The sequence below is a fragment of the Drosophila persimilis genome, unplaced genomic scaffold (genome assembly GCF_003286085.1).
Source record: "Drosophila persimilis strain 14011-0111.01,24,50 unplaced genomic scaffold, DperRS2 tig00000000-arrow-pilon, whole genome shotgun sequence".
NCBI classification, from domain to species: Eukaryota; Metazoa; Arthropoda; class Insecta; order Diptera; family Drosophilidae; genus Drosophila; species Drosophila persimilis.
In genome coordinates, this window is record NW_020825288.1 from 27,542,266 (window position 1) to 27,565,730 (window position 23,465).

Consider the following 23,465-nt stretch of genomic DNA (forward strand, 5'->3'; position numbering starts at 1 on the left):
ATTCCACTGAGTTCTCTCTCATTTCTATCATTCCCTTTAATCTGGAATGAATGTTGCATGCACTTCACACCAGTTGCTACTCCCTTCCCTTCAAGAATCTTCTAGCTCTTTGCTTTGAATGATTTGAAAACCGTTCCAGAAGTACGCCTCCCTTTAAGGATCCAGGAATATCTTTTTCTTGCAAAGAACACTCGCCACATTTATATCTGCCACAAGAAGACAGCACCATCCGCTTCTTCTGCCACAAAAAGACAGCAGGGCAGACAGACAGCTTCCTCCAGGGATTTTCTCGAAATAGATTTTGAGGGATTGGCATGGACAGATGCGACTGCCAGGCGCTCTAGAGTAGATCTACGGCCGTTTCTTACCCCGGAAAGCAGGAAGCGTATTTTTAAATTGTGCGGATATGTGGTGGTGGCAGTGGCTGTGGTGGCTCCTCCGCTGGCGCCGCTGACTCCTCCTGCGGTGGCAGCTCCCAAATAGGAGGGGGATGCAGACGCCGAACCACCCACATATTCGATGGTCGCCGAGGGTGTGGTGGAGGCGGACGAAGGCGAGGACGAGGCGGATGTCGAGTGCTGGCTGCTGTTGTGAAGATGATGCGACGATACCACCTCTCGCTCCCGCTCCCGCTGCTCCCGATCGCGATGCCGGCGATGTTCCCGATGCTCACGATGCTCTCGATCCCTGTGCTTATGATGGCGATGCTCCTTGCCCTCCTTCTCCCTCTTGTCGCGTTTCTTCTTTTTGTTTTTGCGATGTTCCTTGTACTCCGCCATATCGATGTGATTGTTGTTGCTCTCCGCTGTGGCGGCCATGGAGACCATTGTGGCGGTAAAGTCCACGGTAGTGCCTACGGTAGTGGCGGCTACCGCCATGGCGGGTGCCACATCCATGGGCTGTGATTGGGATGTGGTGTCCATAGTGTCCATCATCATCATTTTGTTGCTGCTTTGCTTTTGGCCCTGTATTCTTCGTTTTGTTCTTTATTCTTATTCCGTTTTGGGCTACTGTTGTTGTTGTTATTGGCCCTGTGGCCCGTAAGCCAGGTTTTGGTTTCGTTCTCCTCTCTCTCTCTCTCGCTGTGCTCGCTCTTTTAGCTTCAATTTTGTTTTGTGGTCTGTAATTAACTGGACGGCAGCATAGTCGTCCCCAGAGGTTGGACTCCAATCTCAGTTTTTCAGTCTGTTAGGCTCTCTGTCTCTCACAAATACGTTCTGTCTTCCTCTTTCAATATTATTATTTTGTATGCTGCTTTTGCTTCTTGTCTTTTGTATTCACTCGCACGCACACAATCACAAATCACAGCGCGCATACGTGAGAACCAAAACCGAACAACCAACCGCCTCCACCTCCTCTCTCCGCAATCTCATGCGCTCTCACTCTCTCTCTCCACTCTCTTGCTGGCGAGTAGCTGTTCTGTTGTTGTTGGGGTGAATAACTTGCGTGGCGGCGACTGGGCTGGTTCGCTCTCTCTCCCTCTCTCTCACTCACTTCTTTAGGCTCTTTCACTGTTTCGCGCTCGCTCTCGGGCAGCGTTTAAACTTTTTCGTTTTTTTTTCACAGAAATTTAATTTCTTTTAAATGGAAACTTGCGACTATATATTTTATGTGGGCTTTTCTCGACAGCTCTGGGAGCATGTGTGTGTGGCCACGTGAATGATTTAATTTTGTTAGTTTTTCATACAGGAAAAACGTAAATGATTTAATTTTTGTTTCAGGAAAAACGTGAATGATTTATAATATTAGTTAATTTTCCCAGACAGGAAAAGCCACATATTATTGGTTTGCGCGCTTTTTAAATTGACAACAACAAATAGACACAAAAAAATTCACTTCACTAAGAGGAAACAACAATTGCCACTCGAGGGGCTGGCTGCACATGCACGGAAGCTGCAGCAGCGTTGTTGCACGGCCGTTCGGAGTTGAATTTGTATTAAACATTAAACTCTGCTGCCTTGAAGCGTTTGCTTAGAAGCGTTGCACGCACCAAAAACGTTTTGCAGGGAGTAAGCCAGAGAGAGCGCAGCTCTCAGAGTGCGATGAAAGAGCACGGCACACTGTGCACTGTTGTTGCTGGCAGTCCGTCGCAAGGTAGAATCGTAAAAGGTAAGGGAAAACTCAGAAAGCCCAGTTATAGCAGCGCAACAGAGAGCGAGAGAACGAGGGATGACCGAACCTTGTATTCCAGTTATACCATTGTCCATCGTCTGTCGTGGCAGCCGGTTTTCAGTTGGGGATTATTGAAACGTACGTATGTATACATTTTTGAGAGTGCAAGAGTATATAAGTGTGTGCTATGTCTGCACGTAGGCCAGACACGCACCAACACAAACACATGTCCACCGGTGTGCAGACAAAAAGAAACAGCAGCAGCAACAACAACAACAACAGCACCAAGAGCATAAGAACACACGGCGACAGCATAAAAATAAATACTTACATACATACTTATAGTCAGCGGGTGAGGGAGGTGAGGTGTACAAACGGAGGCACAAAAGTTAACTGGAAAAACGTCACCCAGTGAGCACACAGAGTGAGAGGAAGTCCTAGACAATGTTTTAGTGAGCAATTAGCACCATTTAAGAGATTGCAAATAATGCAAGGCTTAAAGGCTAGGCATCTTCTAAGAGCATTAACCCGGTTGGGCCACTCTTATTTAAGACGTAGTAGCTCTAGGTGGAAACATCATCTAAAAAATGCATAATTTCCAACACCATCACATCAAACCACCTGAGCCTTAACACTAGGAGGACAGTAAAATTATATGAGATTCCCTATTTTATTGCATACAAAATGTTGACTGTGCAGTGACTACAGTTAAAACAAACCAGCCCAACATTTAACCATCATCCAAAATGTTTACTGTGCATCGCGCCGTCACAAAGCAGAACACATAAAAGTGAATCTTTCACAAGCGCACACACACACACAAGAGCAAGCAGATACAAATACAAACAAAGGTTCAAATGCAAGACAACGACTGCAGTGTGCATTTCGTAATGCTGTTGATGTAATAAAAAAAAGCACACACACAGAGAGAGAGAGAGACAGCGAAAACGACAATGTTATCAATGCAGACCAGGAAGAGCGATGACGATGACGAGAACAGGAGACAGGAAAAGCTGAGCAAAACAAAATGTGACAAAGAATGAGACTAAAAGGAGAGGAAAGGAGACTTGAGAGAATGGGGAGACACTGACTTACAGCAGAGGGAACGGAATCAATGGGCACGAAACAAGCCTAGACCAGAGATACGAGACCTGTCCAGAATCAACTGGAGGCAGACATACTCGTAAAAGATACTTTAAATTCAAGTACCTTCCAGCACATTGCAACATCTGTTTTTTATGAGCCCTATCGAAAATGGGTTTGAAGAGGTTTATCCGTTAAAATCATCCTTCTGGTGGTAGAACCACCGTTCCCAGGCTAACATTTGCCTGAGAACAGTTTTTTGGCTAGACAAACAGACTGGGAGAGAGGGAGAGAGAGCAAGCGAGCCAGAGAACGTAACGTAGCAGTGAGAGAGCGGTGCGAGAGCATTGCATTATCAGAGTGTGAGAGCGAAAAAGCATTGCAACATAAAAACAACAGCAAATGTAGCGGTGGTCTGCTCTCAGCATTAATGTAGATATATATATGCAAGTGTGTGTGTGTGTGTGCTTTATGCAATGGCTCTGTCAACGAGGGCGGTCGGTCGGCAGGGGTGTGCGGGTGACGATTGCCGCTGCATGCAGGTTAATTCTTCTCTCTCTCACTCCCTTGTGGTTTTTGTTGCTGCTGCCAGACAGCGGCGACAGCGATTCAAGAAGACAAAACAGGAAAATGAAAAATAATTGAATTGTAAGGCAATATTTACAGGAGAGGAAAGAGACAGAGAGAGAGAGAGAGAGAGACACAGACTGGAGGTGCAGCAGGCAGCAGCAGCAGCAGAGGAACCACCGCCGCCGCAGACGTTTGCAATTGGCAATAAATAAAAAAAGAAGCACCAGCAGACGAAGAAGATTGTTTGCAGCTGGAACGAAAAGAAGAAGAGGAGTAGCCAGAGGAATTGGTAGAAGCAGAAGAGGCAGGGGAAGAAGAAGCCACATCGCGAGCATAATTTGCGATGCAAATAAATGGGGAATGTGGCCAAAGCCAGAGCCCAAAAAATCATGGTGCAGAAAATAAAACAAAGCACAAAAAAAGAGGAACGTTAAGTGGCATTTACCTGGCGACGGCAGTGGATACCACAAACAGGACGGGGGGGTGGCGGGGTTGGGTGGGTGAACGTGCCTGTTTTACAAAACAAACAAAACAAATTGACAGCGCCGCCGCTGCATAGGAACGGTACTAATGTTGCCGTGGCCACATCTCCCCATCCCCCTTACACATCACCTGACCGACCGACCGTTTCGTTTCCATAATCAAATCATAAGAAAAGGTGGCAACAATGGCGCGCCGTCTTTTGTCGCCGACAACGGGATAATTAATTTTAATATGCAGTTAACATCGTCGTTGTGTTTATACCCTTTTGAAGAGGGTATTTATGATACAGATGAGAGGTTAGCCATGCAGAAAGGGTAGCCCTTAAAGGGCTTTCTATTCCTTTGTAGCTTTATTACTACACACCCAAACCCTATCATATCATAGGTGGCCACCATAGAAATTGTAGATCTGTTAGGGTATCAACACCTTCTTTAGAGCAAAAAGAAAAACATAACTTTGTGCGACGCGACAGCTCCTTCAAAAATTTGGCATGCCTAATTAACAGACCCTGGAACATAAAGCATATTAAGCCACATGCATTAATTAAGGCAATCCCAGGGCTCAGACAGGTGCCTGATGCTTTTAAGACTTCTTCTACTTCGTTTGGGTTCATTCAACCCCCTCTGTCTACAGAAAAAAGGGTTTCCCAGAGGCAAGCACTCACGGCATAAAGCATAAAATGAAATGTGCAAATATTGGGACAGGCGCAACTGCCGTCAACCGTCAACCGTGCACATTTTTAACTTTGCACACGCCACTAAACAAATCCATTTCGTAAGGACTGTTGGTCGAAGAAAGTGATGGCTGGGGTGGGAGTGCTGCGAGATCGTGGGAGAATATGCAGGGAGATGTGCGTGTGAGAGAGGGTGAGGCAGAGGCAGGGTTGCAATTGATTTTAACAGCTGTTTCAGCTCCTTGTTAAGGTCTAAGTAATTATTGAATCTATTACTTATTACGGGTACATTAAAAGTACCTAAAAAAACTTGTAATCTATGATAAGTTAAGGTGAAATAATCTGTAGGTATCAAGTATCATCGAAACGATTTTCAGTGCTTTCCCCATTAAAATTGCAGTTATAAATTAATTAAGAGTTCCGCCCATTTTATAACTCTACCATACAATCACTTAGATTATATCTAGCAAAAGGAAACATTAATACCATTCTGATATACACAGCAAAAGCATTAACAGCCACGGTAACTGTACTTGAGATCAATGTGGGGACATTATTCGGGACAAAGAGTCACGGCAATAAAACGCAATAACGGGCCACGTGTCGGGCCCATGAATATGACAAATTCAGGAAACACGCGACCCAGCCGAACCCGAGAACCCACAGCACACCCCAAGCCCAACACCCAAACAAGGTGTTGTATGGTGGACCTCACCTCTCGACCAATCATAAAAGGAACTCATAAATTAATTTCTTTAGGAAAAACGAATTTGTCCAAATGATTTTTATGGTCATTTAAAGGGAACCGCTTTGCAGATGGGCACCCAAATCAGAGGCGACTTACAGAGGCAATGCCATAAAAACCCTGCCTTGAGTACACTTAGAAAAAAATGTTTTTATTATAGATATATATGTGTACCTAGAATGGTAGTGCATGGTAGCACGTGGTGTTTTCTCTCTCCTTCCCGTTGGATTTTTCTGGACTACCGCTGATAATTGAAACAGTCAAGAGAGGAACAAAATTATGAGTTATTACCCATCCCCAACTCTAAACGCTACCGTTTGCGCGAATCTTTTTCGTTCCACCACTATCGACAAACAGTGTGTACACACTACCGCAAAACAGCAAACAGGCAGCATGAGGTCCTTTCCTTCAGTTTGATTTTCGACTGTACCCCCGCTGATCCAATAAATGTGGTTGCAACCGAGGGGTTGTCTTCTATAAGGAATAAACATGAAAAATAGCAATCGCAATTTAGAATTTATAATTTTGTCAGCCGAAATGCGAAGCCCAGCAGTAGTCTGTTAGCTGTTTCTGTGGCTAAGGGTTCTAGAGTTTCAGTTCATTCCGTTCCACTCGGTTGGGCACCCTCCGCTACCCCCCAACCGATTTGTTCCGACAATTTGTAATGGGAAATCAATAAGCTGTGGCCCCCCATTAAATGCATGTAAGTCACGTAAATGTAATAGATATGATAGATATTTGGAGCGCATTTCCACTTCCTGAATTAATCATTACAACAGGAGAACACATCTCCTTTTCTGCAACATCTCAAATCGGCTTAAAGCCTTGCAAAATCTCTTCCGTAATCAAAAACAAAAAAACAACAACACACAAATACAAGCACATGTTCTATATCCCAAAGTCATAATCGAGTATACAAATAGTTGCATATTTCAACAAGCCATAAATCTATTCGCGCCATTGAACGGGGCACAAATAAAACCTTAATTAAACAGTAGAAAAGCCATATAAAAAATTAAATATATATCGTAGTATATTTAGAGATCATCAAGCATCCACAAGCAGCAACAACAATCTCTGATCAATATTTCAAGTGCTGTGTCATATGCGAAACAATTTCAAAAACAGAATCCCTCTAATCGAAAATAGACGCTGACTAAAATCAAAAATCTATAAATATCCGCATCAACTAACACAAAAACACACCTGGCCCGCAACTGCCAGTTATTTTAATATTTATAAAATAAATAATAATAAATAAATGATTTAGTTTTTGGCCCCCAAACCAGCCATGGCAACATAACGTCACATGAAGAGCTGCCGCCCTCCCTATAGAATGCCAAAAAGAATTAATAGAAATGTGAATAATGTTTGTTTCGGTTTCGGTGGTGGGTGTACACGAATAGTATCGTTCTTAAGTGCAAGAACATTAATTCTAATATTTGCGACCTTCCGTCACACGAAAATGCACTTTATTCTAAATGGTATTTCACTTAAGGATCGTTTCTCTCGAGTGATTCACTTATTATACAACCATTATCAATCAGGCACGTGGTAAAAGTATTCCTTATAAACACATTCTGAAAATATTTTCTCACTCAGAAACTCTTTAGAGATTCAAGAGGTTTTCCTCAAAGATTTAAGAGTTTTTCTTCTCTCTTCAGAGTTGAATCTTTCTCTTGAGTGGAAAAGCAAAAGCTTTTGAGGATATGAGCATCAGCATCATATTTATATTTAGAAAATCATTATGGAACATTTTCGAATGTGTTTTACTCTCAAAGATCTAGAGATCTGCTGTATATTCATATGTATATTTAGAGAACTTGTTCTTCTCGTGCGTATGGTTGAGAAATTATTTTTCATGATGTTTAGTCGGTCGAGAACCGAATCGAGGAGAATCTATATATAGATCCGATGAGGTGGCTCAATTCAAAAAACCGAAATCCACCCACCCACCATCCATAGCACCAGGTCATCATCCATTCCATCCATCTATGCGTCCATCCACTAGATGGGGGCATTCAACATACAGTACAGGTAGAGATATCTGCGGTATGTTGCACCCAATTAAATCAATTAAAACTACGAAAAACATTTTCGAAATTCGTTTTCTTAGTTGTTGTTTTTGTTTTCATGGAACCCACTGGGGCATATATATTATTTGGATGTTATGTGCGTGTGTGTTGTTGTATGATATATAAGTATTTTTTTTCTATATCCAAATCAGAGCGATTTCTTTCAAGAGATTAAAGAGTGATGAGAAATGGGTTTGAAAATATATCATTATAAATAATCAAGATTTCATAAGCATATAAGTATCGTAAGAACTAAAAATCATCTAAATATACATCATCGTCATATATCAATCATCATTTCTTCATTTCATCATTTCATCATTCATTGTATCAATGTTTATCTTTTATCATATCATGAGTAGTATATAGAATATTTCAAAGTATGTTTCTTTGTTTTTTTTTTTGGAGCATGAAACATACTTTGCTTTGTGTACAAAAAATAAATATAAACGACTTTTTGGCTCGCTTCGTTTCCCTATAAGTCCTGTGCTTTCGCTGGGACTGCACCTTCACAAAAGTTAAGCCTTTTTTCATGGGCCTCTGCCGTTGGTTTGTCGTAATAGATCGTTAGGTCATTGGTTTCGATGGTTAGTTTCGCTTTTTGATTCGTAAGTTCTTTTGGTTGCGGTTTTTTTTTCAAGTTTTTATTATTTTTTAAGCTTATTCTCACATAACCTAAAAGAAAAATAGATTTGTTGCATCGTTGATCGAAATATCGTTGGAAGAAAACGAAGACTAAGTTAGCTAATTCCTTTAAAAGTTAGTTAAAACAGTTAGGGGATAGATAGAGGGGGGGAGTTAGATTAGACAGAAAATTCGGAACGGAACGGAACGGTTCACAGACATAAATCGTTTTCTTTTAGAACGTTGTCAAGGCGCCCGCGCCGATACCATATCCGCATCCCTTGGTTCCATAGTTGCGACCATAGCAGGCCTTGCAATAGATATCACCATCGGGCCCGTCGTTCAGATTCGTCGAATCCAGAGATTTGCGACAGTCCGAGCAGTAGAAGCAACGCTTATGCCAGATCCGGCTCTTGCTGATCATCTGTTCGGCGGCAAACACGGCAAAGCCACACCGTGGACATCCGCCCGAGGTGCGCGCTCCGTTCAGGGGACCGCCATCGGGGAACTGAATGGTGGACTCGCCGCTGGTCGACACCAGAGTGGGGGCATGGCCATAGCCAAAGCCCTTAGGGCCAAAGTGCTTGCCATAGCAGGCCTTGCAATAAATATCGCCATCGGGTCCATCGCAGGCCAGCATCGAGTCCAACGGGCGTTTGCAGTCGGTGCAGTTGTAGCACTTCTTGTGCCACATTTTGCCCTTGGAGAGCTGCTGCTCGGCGGCAAAGACAGCGCCACCGCAACGGGGGCAGCCCTCGCCCTCGCGCGCCTTGATCGACGTGGTGTCTGCGGCGTAGAAGGGACGATTGGCGCTGATCTGGTCCTCGGTGAGGCCGTCGGTCTGCAGGAAGCCCGAGCCGCAGGCAAAACCATAGCCATGGGGGCCCCACTTCTTGCCGTAGCAGGTGCGGCAGTAGACATCGCGATCGGGTCCATCGCTGGCATTGATCGAATCGAGCGTCTTGTGGCAGTCTTTGCAGTTGAAGCACTTCTTGTGCCACTCACGACCCTTGGACAGCTTCTGCTCGGCGGCATAGACCATGCCACCGCAACGGGGGCAGCCCTCGCCGGGACGCGCCTGGATCTTGTCCACATCGATGGCAGCACGGATCTGCGGTGCACCATCGTCATGAGCATAGCAATCGGACTGGAGAGCACCGCCGCCCTGGCCATAGCCGTAGCCCTTGGGGCCGAATTTCTTTGCGTAGCAGCCCTTGCAGTAGATGTTCTTGTCGGGCGCCTCGCAGCAGAGGATCGAGTCGAGACCCTTCTTGCAGCTGCCGCACTTGAAGCACTCCTTGTGCCAGCCACGACCGCGGGCCAGCATCTGTTCGGCGGCATACACATAGCCGCCACAGCGTGGGCATCCCTCGCCTTCGGGGGCACGGGCAATGGCACGGGGCTCCAGACGTGCGCCATTCCTCACCGACGGACCTTCGCCGTTCTCGCGCAGGAACTGTTGTCCATTGTCCATCGAGAGTGTGCCGGCGCCGGTGCCAAATCCGTAGCCCTTGGGTCCGAACTTACGTCCATGGCAGGTCTTGCAGTACAGCTCGCGCTCGTGCTCTGTGCAGTTGGTGGAGTCCAGCGATTTGTTGCACATGCCGCACTTGAAGCAGTTCTTGTGGAATACATAGCCACCGGCCAGACGCTCCTCGGCCGCGTACACACTCTTGCCGCAGCGCGGACATTTGGGGGCCTCGATCGGTTGGAAAGGCATTTCTGTTTTCGTTTTCTGTGTGTGTTCGCTATCGAAAGGATCTACTCGAGAGTACAAATTACTATTCTTATTATCTGAAAGTGCACAAAGAGAGCAGAAGAGAACACATAGAATCGAATCGTGGTGCTTTAGCGTGGAGTTGTGGGACGAAAAGCGTTGGCTGGGTGATGGAAGCGATGAAAGGTGTCTGATTTTCAGTTGTTAGCGGTTAAAACAGGTTTTAGTACATTTAGTACGTTTTAGCACATGTCTAAATTCAAGATACCAGTACTAAAATCAATAAAAGACCCTTTTATCGATCGTGTATGGCGAAAATAAGTTTTAGCACAGATCTAAATTTTTAGATCACTATTAAACTCTATTTTCTTTATGCAAATTTGTTTTTTAAAGACTGAAAATGTTTCAGTGCATACTATAAATACCTAAACACTCTTCCACCTTTAGTGTATGATCTAAATCAATTGAAATCCAATGGTGGCCCTCATCTGGGTCATCTTGTCTGCGTTCATTGAAAAATCAAAATGATCTTTTCACTAATTTATCCCTCAATTTACAGTTTGTAGATCATCTATCAAAAACCTTATCTGTCAGTCGTCAAAAACGTCATCGCCTGGTGCTAGAAAAATTACCCAACCCAACCACAGACGTACACGTAATATTAATGAAGATTTTCCCTTCTATCTTTCTCACTTTTTCTCGGCAAAAATTCAGAGAAAATTCTTTAAACATCACAGAAAAACATGAGCAATAAATGTGTATCTATACAGAATACAGAATATCTTTGTATAAAAATAAAACCCAGACAGGTAGAAACACACAAAAAAGTGACCGCGAGGCTATGACAGATATATGGATGTGATGTGTGTGAGACTGTGTACTAAAAACACTTTTGAGATCTGAATCACCACAGTCTATGATTTCTAGGGATCGTTGGGGATGGTTTAGATTAGAGTCGGAAATGCAGGTCGGGGGTTTGGTGCAATTTACAGACGTGTGCAAATATCGGTTAAAAGCTGTGTCTAGATATAGATATATGACGGAGACGGGAACCTACACAACGCACTAAAACCACACACGGAAGCGCCGAGTACTGAACTGGAAGATTGCTCAAAGCAAACTAATCTATATATTTCTGAGTGCACACGGCACGGCCGAGTCCGAGATGATTCTTCCTGCTCAGTTTTTTTGAGTTGAGAAACTTTAGATGCGGCAACAGCAGCAACACGGAGCACTTTTCCTTCGTTTTCATTTTCAGTTTTCAGTTTTTCATCTAATATCATCTCGCCCAGAGAGTGGGATGGAAAATATTATGATTGTATTGGGGAGCAGCAGCAGTTCTGCGGTTTTCAACTTGTATTTTTTGTGTTTTTCACTACAATCGCTTCTTCTTGCCTCTTGCCGTTTCAGTTTGTGTTTTTTATGTTCGCTTAGTTTTTGAGGGTAAAAATGTTGTGTGAAAATGTTTTCCCCCTGGGGTGTGGAGGGCGCAAGATCATAAAGTTTGCGGTCGCTGCATTTTCTCGTTGGGAGTACACGTACAATAATCAACGTAATTAAGCATCTGGGAATTTGTTTATACCCTCCCTAGGCTATATTTTCTATGAATTTAAACGCTAAATACTGAAATCTAATCATACGAAACGTTTAACTAAATTGTTTGTTAACTCATTGGGGTATAAATTTCAATGATTAAATATTTTTAGAACATTACTGATGTGGAATTTATGGACAACATCAAGTTTTTGGATTCCCCTCAGCATTTCTTCTTATCATTTCTGTTTTGTTTTCTAACTAAATAATTTTAAGCGGATTGTTTTTCTTAGTCTTTGTTACATGATCTAAACTGTTTCAGGAGTCTCCAAGTGTGTTTATTATATGATTTTCTTGTTCATTTGAAGATAGATTGATTATTAACACAAATTTCCGTGATCTCAACTTCTTTAGGTCTTCCTTTTAGGGTTTAGTACAAGAATTTCTTACTGATTTTAATTAAGGCTGAAACCGGAGATCCATTCTTTGATCTAAACTGCTTTAGGTGTTTTTGATAGTGTTTAATACACTAATTTCCTTTAGCTTTCTATATAGATTGAGTCAAATTTCCATGATCTAAAATTTGTTAGAAGTAAATTTTTTGTTGATTTATAAACAAATGCATTTTTAGCTCATATGTTGTGGTCTAAAGTGCTGTGAACATCCTCGATTATCACACAAATTTCAGTCTTAGCTTTAACTTGAATAATTTTGGAGTATTTTAATGTGTACCACATTTAGTACATGTACTAAACTGTTTTCTACTGTCCGCTGTACTGAAATATAGAAAACTCCCCATAGACAATTCAAATTTCATTGAGTCAGACAGCTGCGTGTGTAGGCTTTTTCCACTAAAAAATATCCAAATCTATAAATAAGAGTAGGAGTGGGAATCAGCGCTGCTTCCTCTGTGGAGCCACACACCGCATTCCTCCACTTTTTGTGGGTCACAAAAATGTGAGCCATAATACCACACAATTTCTAAAATTAAACTGGAAAACTTGAGGACAAAACTGGATTGCTTTAACCGATATTTTTGCACAGGCACTGAATTATTTGAATATTTGGATTATATGAGCTGCGGATGGGGTATGGGGATTGTCCCTTAATCCATGATGGTTTCTAATATTTACTTTTCGTTCGTAATAATAAGATTCGCAAAGGAAAAAAGTATTCTTAATTTTAGTTTTAGCTTCGATTAACAACGATTTTCGACTGATCGCTCTGCAAAATTGTCATAATTCTCGATGCTGTCGCTGTGGCGCTGCCTATGAGTCTTGTCTGCACACGGCACAACGGCTACAACGACGACAACCACAGCGATATGTCGCCAAGAGCCACACGATAGGGATGAGAATATAGACAACAATTCTACCATCAGCTCAACAGAAAAAAACAACAATAAATGAGCCAACAAACCCAACAAATCACAAAATATACTTGCGTATACATTCCAATAAATTTCATCTATGAAACATTTTCTTTCTGAATTTTTCAGAATTTTTCCAGGTGGAGGCTCTTCTCATGACAAGGCAAAAAGAGACGTGTATATATATTTTTCTATTGAATCAACAATGTGGTAGTGTCTGCTGTCTGGCTCAAAGTCGATGTCGATCAATAAATTAACATGCACATTTGCATTTAATTAAATTTCAATTCAATGGTATTTTTGCCATGCATTTTTGTGATTCAAACAGAAAATTAATGGGGCATGGGGGTAACGTCGAATGTACATCAATCAAATGGGGGAAAATATAAGTAGACAAGCGGGAAAGAGATACTATGAGACTGTAAGGTACCCATCATTTAGAAAGGGGGAAACGAAACGCAGAAGGACCGTTGAGATATGCTGCATTACGCCCGATCTGTGTATCCAAATCGGTAGTGTATAAGCAGGAAAGAAAAATGAAAGCCCATAATCATTTCTATGTTAATATTCCATTCGTGTTTGGAATTTTAATAATAGTTTGGGCAAAATGGATTCTCCGAATCCAAATTTTATATCCCCCCACAAAATACTTTAAAGGGTAATATGGAAGAACAAGGAATTCCTTTGAGATCCCACCTTTGTACAATTCCACGCACACCTTGCTCTTTTCAAAAAATAATTGCATTTCTTCTTCCACCTATAAATATGATACGAGAGCGGTAGAAAGCGCCTGCGCCTTCAACTTTTGGCAAGTGAAACGAATATATAGATATTTGCTATTACTAATATTATAGTGTATTCTCTCTGGCAAACAATGTGGACATGACATGCTCGAGACAAGTGTAAAACATCATTCAAAATGCAACATTTTAGCCAGAGAAAGAGAGGGAGAAACACTCGACAGAGATCGCAAAATATAACGAAAAGTCACTCAAGAGATACAAAAATCTACAGCTCAAGAGTGGAAAAGCTTTTCCATTCTCTTTTCTTTATATATTCGATTGTTTATCAGTATATTTATAGAACAAATGTATATACTTAAAGGTAAACAATTTGTTGGAATAAAACTTACCCTCTTGGAGCTCTTTTCTATTTCCTTTTCAAAATCTGTTAGTGCCGTCAGAGTCACGTGTGTATCCTTGATCAATTCGCGAAATGAACTATAGATTTATAGAAACAGAAATCAATAAATATTTTGTACAGAGATGATTGATTTTTTGGGTAAGAAAATAGGTCTCATACGATGTTAGTCGATTCGATTGATAATTTCTACAATTAAACAAACTCGGTTCTCCGTTGAGAGCCGTTTACAACTATTAAACAAATTACAAAATGATAATTATCGGAGGTATAGGCATTCCGCTGTTCGCTGGTAAGCGTATCATTTATCAGTGGACATTGGGAAACCTTTCTAAACTAAATTTGGAAAAATTGTAACATATAAAAGACCTTTTCTTTGCCGTTCTCGTAGCCCACCTATTGCTATCGTCCAAGGCTGATGGAGCGATGAGTGGTGGGCCACTGCCACTGCCGCTTGACTGCTTCACCGAATCGGCTTTACGCTTTTTCGATGCCACACTCGTGGTTTGTGTGGGATTGCTGGCGGAAGACGACGACGAGGTTGCTGCAGATGATGAGGAGGCCTTGCTTGTGGTCAAATTAGTGGCCACAGTGGAGGAGACTGTTCCCCCTCCACTTGAGCCCTGGCCCAGGCCTGCAGTCAGATTACTGGCAGACGAACCAGCGCCTGGTAAACTGTCAGCACTGCTGCTTGCCGCAATGACCGAAGAAGAGTCATTCAAATTACTGCTGCCCGGACGTAGTTCTGTACCGAAACCCGTGCTGCGGCTGCTGCTGGCATTCAGATGAGTGCTCACATTGCTGCCTGCTCCTCCATTCGTACTTAGGTTTTGGGCATGATTCGAGATATTGGCTGATGCAGCGGCGAATAGGGCAGCCACAGGGCTGCTTACAGCGGCAGAACCAATGGCGGCTGTTAGAGTTGACGAACTGTTGCTCGGCTGGGTATTGCTGCTGCTGGATGTGCTGATACTCGAACTGCTGCTTGTGGCACTTGGCATTTGAATGGGTGTGGTGTCCTTGTTTTTCAATAACTTCGACGAAGACTTCTCCCGCGACGAAGAGGAGCTAGTAGATGTTGAGGTGGCTGTTGAATTCGATAAGCTGCTGCTCGTGCTGCTGCTAGGGGGATTGTTTCCGCTGTCCTTGCTGCTATCCTTTTCCTTGCTTGAATTTGATTGCTTGCTCAAGCTTTTGCTATGCTTGTCCTTGTAGCTGCTGCTACTGCTCGAACTGCTGGCCGAGGATTTTGTTGTGGTGGCTGCCGATGTTGTCGACTGACTGGTGGCGGAGGCCTTCTGAGAGCCAGAGCCACTGCCGGAGGAAGGTAGATTTATTGCACTTATGCTGCCACCGGCCACGTTTCCGCCAGCAGCTGCTGCTGCTCCTGTGCCAGCCGGCAGACTGGTACTGGTACTATTACTAATATTGCTAGTGCTACTACTCGATGGTAGTAGGCTTCCTCCGACTGGCAGATTACTGCCTCCGCCCGAACCTGCGGAACTGGAGGTGGGATTCACCACTCCCGTGGATGATGATGAGGAGCTGCTGCTGCTGCTGCTCGATGACTTGCCCGATGCATTGCTCTTGCGCTGCTTGGACGATGAGGACACACCACTGCCGCTGCCGCCTCCGGAGACTGCCCCCAAAGAGCTGGCGTTCAAGGCACTACTGTTGGCAGTGCTGCAGCCGCTGCTGCTGCTGGTTATCTTAATGCTCGTTGCCGAGGTAGCTGATGCATTCATTGTGGAGTCAATATCCTTCTCGGGCGACGAACACGAATCGGATGAGGTGTCATGTTGTATGGGTTTGTATGGCGGTATGGTTTTGACGTTGCCGCCCTTTTTCTGCAAAGTTGCAATCATATTAGTGTGGAGATCATAATTATATTCCCCCCACATACTCACCAGTTTGCTATAATGATGCTGGCAATAGCCGCAGTACTTCACATTATCTAAATAGTTGCCTGCCTCCTCGCAGAGCAGACCCAGGCTCTGGGCGCATGTGACATGGAATTGTTGCTTGCAATTGGATTTGTTGCACTGCATGCAGGCACCCTTGGTGGAACGGCCACTTTTTCCAATCTCCATGCAAATGTAGCAGGCTGTAAAATACCAAATTCTATATCAAATCCCAGCTCTAAAGAACACCATTTCCACTCACCTTTGTGGAAGCGTTCCTCCGGTATCTGCGATATGAGTATAGGCTCCATGGTGGTGACATTACCGAATCGCACTTCGGGTATATACAGAGCACACACCACATGTGCCCATTTGTTTTGATCTGTTTTCTTGAGCGCCCCGTCCTTTGAGGGGCACAAATGGCAATGGACGCGGGAGGCGGGCTCTTGGGATTCACATTTGCGACAATACCAGGGTCCGGTGGGGACCGTCACGATGCCATAGCATGCCTGATGCACGGCAACCATGCAGTTTTGGCCGTCACAGTAGACGAGCGGGTTCTCCGGCCACCCCCGCTCGTCCGAACAAACACAACAGCCGCCCACCATTTCCTTCATATCGTCCAGCTTGAACTTTTTAATCTTGACGAGTTTTTTGTTCAAGTTTGCGGAGTGAATGGTGTCGTCTTTGCTGGAGTCTAGCTCCAGTTTTGCATTGAATGAAGATGGAATTGTGTTGGAACTGCAAAAAGGATGAGGAGAAAGAAATATACGTATTATTCCCGGTTTCTTTACCGATAAAGCGGCGCCAAGCTATCGATATTGACGGAGGTGTCACATTGCAGTGTGCATGGAGTGTAGTGTAATTCGAGCATTATGCAATTAAAATCTGGTGGCCTTCAATACAAGTGTCTGAGAGTGAGATAGCACACGGCAAGGTGTCAAACAAAGAAGGTAAGGCAGTCAGACAACTGTCCTGCACACCTGCTTCGGTATGCGAGAGCTTCACAATGAGAGCGAGAGGGTAGTAAAATAGGCTACCCGAAGAGCAGGCATGCCTTACCTTCACTTTAAGATACCTTGGGGCATGGGCTCCACTCGCAAAATATTGACACACGCAATAACACACATTCACACAATGGCACTGTTGTACATGAAAATCTCTCAATGTCAAGGTAATTTCGCCGACGTTTTAATAAGCCACGCAATTCTTTTCTGTTGAATCATTTATGTAAATAAAAATGACCATAAACAACTCAGCACACGTTGCCACCGCATATTGATATTTAATTTATTGACGGTGATAAAAACGGTCAACAAATTTTGGTAACATTCACTCACACTCAAAAAAACCTACGCGTACGCACACAAACACACACATTAAACACCCGAGGCATTCCATTGGTTGCTGGTTCATTGAACTTGAACGAAAAATCGCTCTCTCGATATAAACAAAAGGCAGCACCAAAAATAAAACAGGAAAAACGCTGCATTACAAATCAGGGGCTAATTTTGGTTCCACTGTGCAGCAGCTACATACATACATACATGCACAGGAACATAAGTAGCGGGATTATGTGGGTCGCCGCCGCAGCATCTGCAGAGATTTCACAATAATAGTATTAACGGCATGCGGGCGCTGTTTCTGCTTCATTCATGCATATGGGCTTTCATTAGTATGTGTGTGTGTGTTTGCGTGTGAGCGAGAGTTGAAGTTCTTATTCTACCGTTATTGGGTCAACGTGTTGCCAACTGCCGAAAAACACACCGACTGCGCGAGAACTTTAACTTTAACGGTGTAAAAGAACACAACACACACGCACACGCGCACACCTCTATGCATGAAACGAGGCCGCCGCTCTGCATGCCGCTTTTGTAATGTTTACAATAATGGGGCGACGGATAGAGAAGGGGGAGCAATGCACTTTCCACGGAGCACGCCTACAGATCACATAGCCAGATACATACACACAAACATACAACACACATATACAGAAGATGTTACATATATGCGTACATCTGTACATATATAAAATGCCGCAAAAGGGGGCGCGTTAGGTGCTTTTGGGGGAGGAATATAAGCGACACGGCACTCTACTCTATATATTTTCTTCCTTCCAAAGATGCTCTCAATGGAGGGGGGGGCGAGTGGAGTCAATGGGGCGGCTAGAGTGCGAGGGTGGTTTCCCACATCCGTTTTTCTCGCTTAAAGCATGTTAAATTTCTCCAAACGGAAAATGTGTGTATACTCGAAGCTTGAATTTATTGATTTTTTGGGAAAATTGCTTTAAATTTGTACCGTACACACAAAAAACACGGCTTTAAAACGTCATCAAAAGGCAAATTGTATAAAAAAACTAGTTTCGGGCGAGGGCAAAATGCGCGCGGTCAAAAGTGGTCAAGCAACGCATATAAAGAAATATCTCTTTTTTTGGGAGCGTCGGTTGGGGGGAGGGAGGGAGGATCACCAAAAACTTGAAATTCTTTCCACTCTTTTTTTGTTACACTATTTTCACACAGTAATATGTAGATTTCTGATTGGGGCGCTAACAAAACACCTTTTCACACAGCGAATATTGATTTTCTTTACCCAATTTGACACTTGAGCTGAACTTTAACCAGCCTTAGCGAGCTGGTCGTGCACTTGTCGTTTATTGGGCTGTTAGTTTACTTTTTCCCAAATATTTTCACGGTTTTATCGTCCCAACAGCCGCCCACGAGAAGCAAACGCACGCAAGTAAAATAATCAACACACGAACAAAAAAAAGGCGCTGAACATCCACCAGCACCGTACAACAACAACAACAACAACAACGACTGTATTTACAACACCAACACACACCTTGTAACTTGTTTGTTGTTGTTTCGCTCGCACATCAGGAGCGAGCGTGCAAGCCTGAGAGAGACAACACCACCTGCTCTGTATACAAATGCAATAGACGATTTTCCCTATCGATGCGCGATACTTGTAACAACAAACCAACAACGCGAATTTGTTAGCCACCTTAACTAGATTGCGGTATTCTAATTGCTATAATTCTGCAAGTGGGAGTTTTCCCGAGAAAACACTCGGCTCGATACGTTTTTTTTGCTACTTAATATCCGCGACCGTCAGTGTGACCGCGAAATTGATGGATATACGGTCTGACTTTCAGAAATATACCGAAAATACGACCCAGTTCCAAAATATTCAGTAAATTACTGATGAATTATTTGTATTCAAATTCCATCATTTACACACGATTTCTATATTGGTGCATGGGACAAGAAGGTGAAGCCCATAAGTCGTGATAAAAAAAAGCTGGAGAATACTATAAAAAGTATAAAACTGGCAAGGTGTGGGAGCTAGACATGGTGGCAATAAAATCAGTGTGACAGTATATAGTTACATCAGTGATTTTATCTCGGCTGATTTTAGCTCAAAAATCCATAAAAGTCCTTTACATCTTTAATAAAGGTGGTTCAATTGGGCTAAGTTCGTTTTTTCATCGGTATATTTACGGTATGTTTCGAAAATGAGACGGTATATTTGTGAAGGTCGGACCGCATATTCGGTCGAAAAGCTCCCAAACAGCTGAGGGGAGGAAAAATCAATTTTGCAACTCCAACGTCGTCTGTTTTCTGGTTCTGTGCATTTTAAAGCGTTAAAAACCCGTAAAAATGTCCTCTAACGGCGAGTGCTTTGTTGTTCTGCCTGCCAACTGTGTCTCTGGTACCCTAATTGTTGGCCGCAATGCGGAGGACGAGGCATCTGTTGGCGTTGCAGAAGAAGTATGCTACTATGATGTCAGCGATGTCATAGGGGAGGGGAAGGTAAAACTTCAATTCTTGAAACTCGAACTCGATCAATGACTCACGCCTCATTTGCACTGTTAACAGACTGATGGCGGAGCCGCTGCTGAATCGAGCAACGAAGACGCCTTGCGTGTTATATTGCAAAAACCTAAGCCCGGTCTATGGGGTGGTGATTTCGGGGCCAACGAACGCGGCGTGGCCGTAGGCCTCACCTGGACGGATGGCGAGGAGGATGCCAAAGACAACGATAGCCTGCTGGGCACGGATATAGTACGGTATGTTTCAGATCAGGCTCTCTTTCTAAGCTCTCTTTACATGATACATGAACGTTTTAGATTGACTTTGGCCGTGTCTAGCGATGTGGAGGCTGCCGTGGACCGTATTGGGCTGCTGGTTGCTACCCACGGCCATGATAAAACCAAGCTCAATTTTATAGCGTGTGATTCCACTGCCGCCTGGCTCATCAGCTGTGCCGGAAAGGTCTGGGCCGCCGAGAAGGTGGAGTCCAGCTTCCTGCGGCTGCCCAGTGGCGGTCTGACTGTGACCACCACCATCAACAAGTCCAGTGAGGGTCTGGACGCAGAGGCCAGCTTTGCAGCGGCCCACGATGCCGAGGCACAGCCACCAGCCGAGGATTGGTGCGGCCCCAAGCCATCGGGCGATGGCACCTACACTCAACACGATATGTTCGAGACGCTGCGCGCCGCCAGCAACGAGAGTAGCTCAAGAGCGGCCACTGTTTCTGTGCTCTCGGCCAAGGGGATATGCTGTCATTGGTTTACGGCCACGCCCAATGCAGCCGAATCTGTGTTCAAGCCGTTCGTTTTCGCCCCCAAGCCTCGGATCTCGCCACTTACTGCAGTACAGTCAGAGGCTGAACTAACGCTCCTACACAAATTACATTCGCAGCGCAAGCCAGCGGCCCTGGAGCACTTGCGCAGTCTGGAGCGCTCTTGTGTGGACGAGTTGAACAATTACTTTTCGCTGCAGGATCATGCGAGCGACGAGCTGGACGAGCTGCTCAAGGACTGTGTCGAGGCGGAGGTTAAATTCTATCGCTAAACGATACTACAAATATTGATATTCCAAAAAACAAAAACTAGCTTGCAAGCGCCTCTATTGAGCCTTGGGATTTGACTCTGATGCATTTTTGATAGGCTATATCCAAAAACAAATGACTCTCTTGTGCAATCTTTCAATCGATTTTAATTTCGTTTAGTTTTTATGCTTTTGCGTGATATTTAAATAGTTATTTATTTACACCCATCTCTCATCTTGACTTAATTTTGAAAACGAGTATTATTATGTGACATTCCAGTCTTAGTTTCATTTAAAACTTGCATTAAAATATTTAAATATATATACACATATAAACATATAATAATATATGGCTCTCAAATAAACGCATAAATCTGCATTTATAATAAAAAGTGAGCCCAGTCTTAATCGGTATCTGGGGGACTGAGCAAGAACTCCAATAATAAATTAACCAATGATTCATCTGTATTAGAAATTGATTCATTCTTTCCCCGACACAATCCCTTTAATGTTTACACAAACCAAACATCTACTTCATTGCCATATATTTACACATATTTTTTAGACGGATTCTACAACCAAATTAGTTTTAAAAATTGTATTCTCATTGTGCAGGGCCTCTAATTTGGTGATTTCAAACGCCTGATAGATCTCACGAAAATCCATTATATTGCGCGGATCGCTTTCCATCCAGAATCGATCAAATTCAAAGAATAGGTAGCAATACAATTTATGGAAATCCTCTATAGTGTTAAAGTCCTGCTTATGCAGGGCCACCACATTATAGAAGTGTGTCTTTGCTTGGCCGGTCTTCACTAGATTGTAGGCCATCGAAGTAAGATTGATGCCAACAATTGCATAAGTGTAACCGCGTGTGGGATGCATCGAGTGGAGCAGCACATGCTTCGCGGCATCGTTGTAGGCGCTGGCGAAATACAGCAAATTTTCCAGTCCGAGCATGCCCATGCCTCGGAAATCCGTCTTGGGATCATCGCCCTGGAAGCCAATGTCTTGCCATTGTTTGCTTACGCGTCCAGTTAGCGGCGCCTCTGGCATCAGCAGTTGCCAAAGCTCCAACAGCTTGTATTCGTGCTCGGGGTTATCCGAATCGTATTTCTCGGCCCGCAGTTGCTCTATCTGGTACATCAGACGCCTGTAGCCCCAAATGGTGGACACACAATTGATAAAGAGTCGGGAAAAGTCCGGATGGACATTGTTTTTAATGCGCTTTGCCTGCATAACAACGCGTGCGGCACGGAAGGCTACATAATGCATAAATTGATTAGAAAAATGTAGACCAGAGATTTTCTAAAGACTTACAGAACTCCAGGAGATTCCTGTTGTCAGCATAGGGTGCTACCTCGTCCAGGTCGTGAACCACGCGCTTTATTTCATACGATTTGGACAATGTCAGGGATCTTTCCACTTGTCGCGTCCGACTGGCCCCCGCCCGGGCTCCATAGCAGATTCTCTGCAGCTCCGATAGTCGGGTAAAGGCGTGCAAAAACCATTTAATAAACGGCCTTATATAGCTAAATATAAAGGGCAGCAATCTGTCCAGTAAAAACATTATGACTATAAGACTTCTTCTGAAAATCGTCAAAGTTACGAATTCGTTTGTTTGCCTATTCGTTGCCAAGGCAACGTGGCCGCAATGATTTTGAATATTATTTATAGTCCCTTTTTTTACAAGCTGCCTTTTGTTTAAATTTAACTTGCAACAATAACAATTCTGACAAATATACCGAAGCTACTTCATAAATTTCAGAATATACCATAAACATACTGACGAATTACTTGTATTCAAGCTGCATCATATTCCTAGTTTCCGATATTCGGTTGAATATTACCAGCTAGCTAAAACCCCCAGCCCTGAACTCATAATTTAATCCGATTGCTTAATCTATTTCCTAAAAGACTGGTTAAAATTAAGTTTTCATCTTATTGCCTTGCTTATAGAATAAGGTTTAAACAAAAACGGTCAACAAAAATTTCCATTAAATTCATTTCATTACATGGGAACTACAAGCTAACTACACACTTGCTACATGTGAACTAAATTGAGCCGATGGTATATTTACGGTATGTTGATATTTTATCAACATTTTTACGCTGCCACCTTTTTTTCTTTGTTTTTTTGTTGGCCTTTTTTGTTTAAGACTTGTTTTGGCTACAATACAACAAAAATGAGTACTTAAAAATAGCTAACCTTGTGGAACATTAATTCATAAATGGCATAAAATTATGTGGGCAGGGCTGAGGGTTCCATCCAGCTGGTAATATTCGACGGAATATCAAAAACGGGGAATATGTATGATGGAACTTGTATAATTCGTCAGTATATTTTTAAAATTAGACGGTATATTTTGGTATATTTCTGAGGGTCAGGCCGTGTGTTTACCACTGTACCAGTGTTGCCAGATTTTGAGCGTCAAAAAAAGCTATATTTCACAAAAACACAAGCTAAAACAAGCTAAAAATTGTAAAAAACAGGAAAAAAATAAAATTAAAAAAAACACATAGATATACACATTTCTAATTGTGTTATTATTTTATCCAACTCGCTATTACTCGAATCGGTATATTTATCGCTGGAACGTATTAAATT

At 43.2% G+C, this 23,465-nt stretch overlaps 4 protein-coding genes across 10 annotated transcripts in view; 1 reads left to right on the top strand and 3 right to left on the bottom strand.

Moving 5' to 3' along the window:
- Positions 1–19,131, bottom strand: part of LOC6594632 (protein AF-10) — a 29,679-nt gene extending 10,548 nt beyond the window's left edge. For 4 of the 7 annotated variants that reach the window (XM_026994725.1, XM_026994727.1, XM_026994726.1 and 1 more), the window contains exons 1-5: positions 18,867–19,131; positions 16,288–16,766; positions 16,032–16,228; positions 14,494–15,971; positions 14,117–14,204 (exon numbers count right to left, since the gene is read on the bottom strand). In XM_026994725.1, coding sequence (XP_026850526.1) covers positions 14,117–14,204; positions 14,494–15,971; positions 16,032–16,228; positions 16,288–16,766; positions 18,867–18,901 — 2,277 coding nt within the window. In that variant the 5' untranslated portion in view covers positions 18,902–19,131. Of the gene's footprint in view, positions 1–368; positions 1,390–14,116; positions 14,205–14,493; positions 15,972–16,031; positions 16,229–16,287; positions 16,767–18,866 lie in introns of those variants that run through there. The other 3 variants (XM_026994729.1, XM_026994728.1, XM_026994730.1) reach the window with 3 other exon arrangements.
- Positions 7,931–10,159, bottom strand: LOC6594387 (muscle LIM protein Mlp84B). The gene has a single exon (XM_002019443.2). It carries the CDS (start codon positions 10,083–10,085, stop codon positions 8,601–8,603), a length of 1,485 nt encoding a protein of 494 aa, XP_002019479.1. The 5' UTR covers positions 10,086–10,159; the 3' UTR covers positions 7,931–8,600.
- A 415-nt stretch (positions 19,132–19,546) lies between the features above and the next one.
- LOC6594389 (secernin-2) lies at positions 19,547–21,051 on the top strand. Its single transcript, XM_002019445.2, has 3 exons — positions 19,547–19,837; positions 19,904–20,094; positions 20,155–21,051. Exons 1-3 carry the CDS (start codon positions 19,685–19,687, stop codon positions 20,879–20,881), a joined length of 1,071 nt encoding a protein of 356 aa, XP_002019481.1. The 5' UTR covers positions 19,547–19,684; the 3' UTR covers positions 20,882–21,051.
- A 334-nt stretch (positions 21,052–21,385) lies between these two features.
- Positions 21,386–22,524, bottom strand: LOC6594390 (ELMO domain-containing protein 2). Its single transcript, XM_002019446.2, has 2 exons — positions 22,178–22,524; positions 21,386–22,119 (listed from the first exon to the last, which is right to left on the bottom strand). Exons 1-2 carry the CDS (start codon positions 22,425–22,427, stop codon positions 21,419–21,421), a joined length of 951 nt encoding a protein of 316 aa, XP_002019482.1. The 5' UTR covers positions 22,428–22,524; the 3' UTR covers positions 21,386–21,418.
- Between the last annotated feature and the right edge of the window lie 941 nt (positions 22,525–23,465).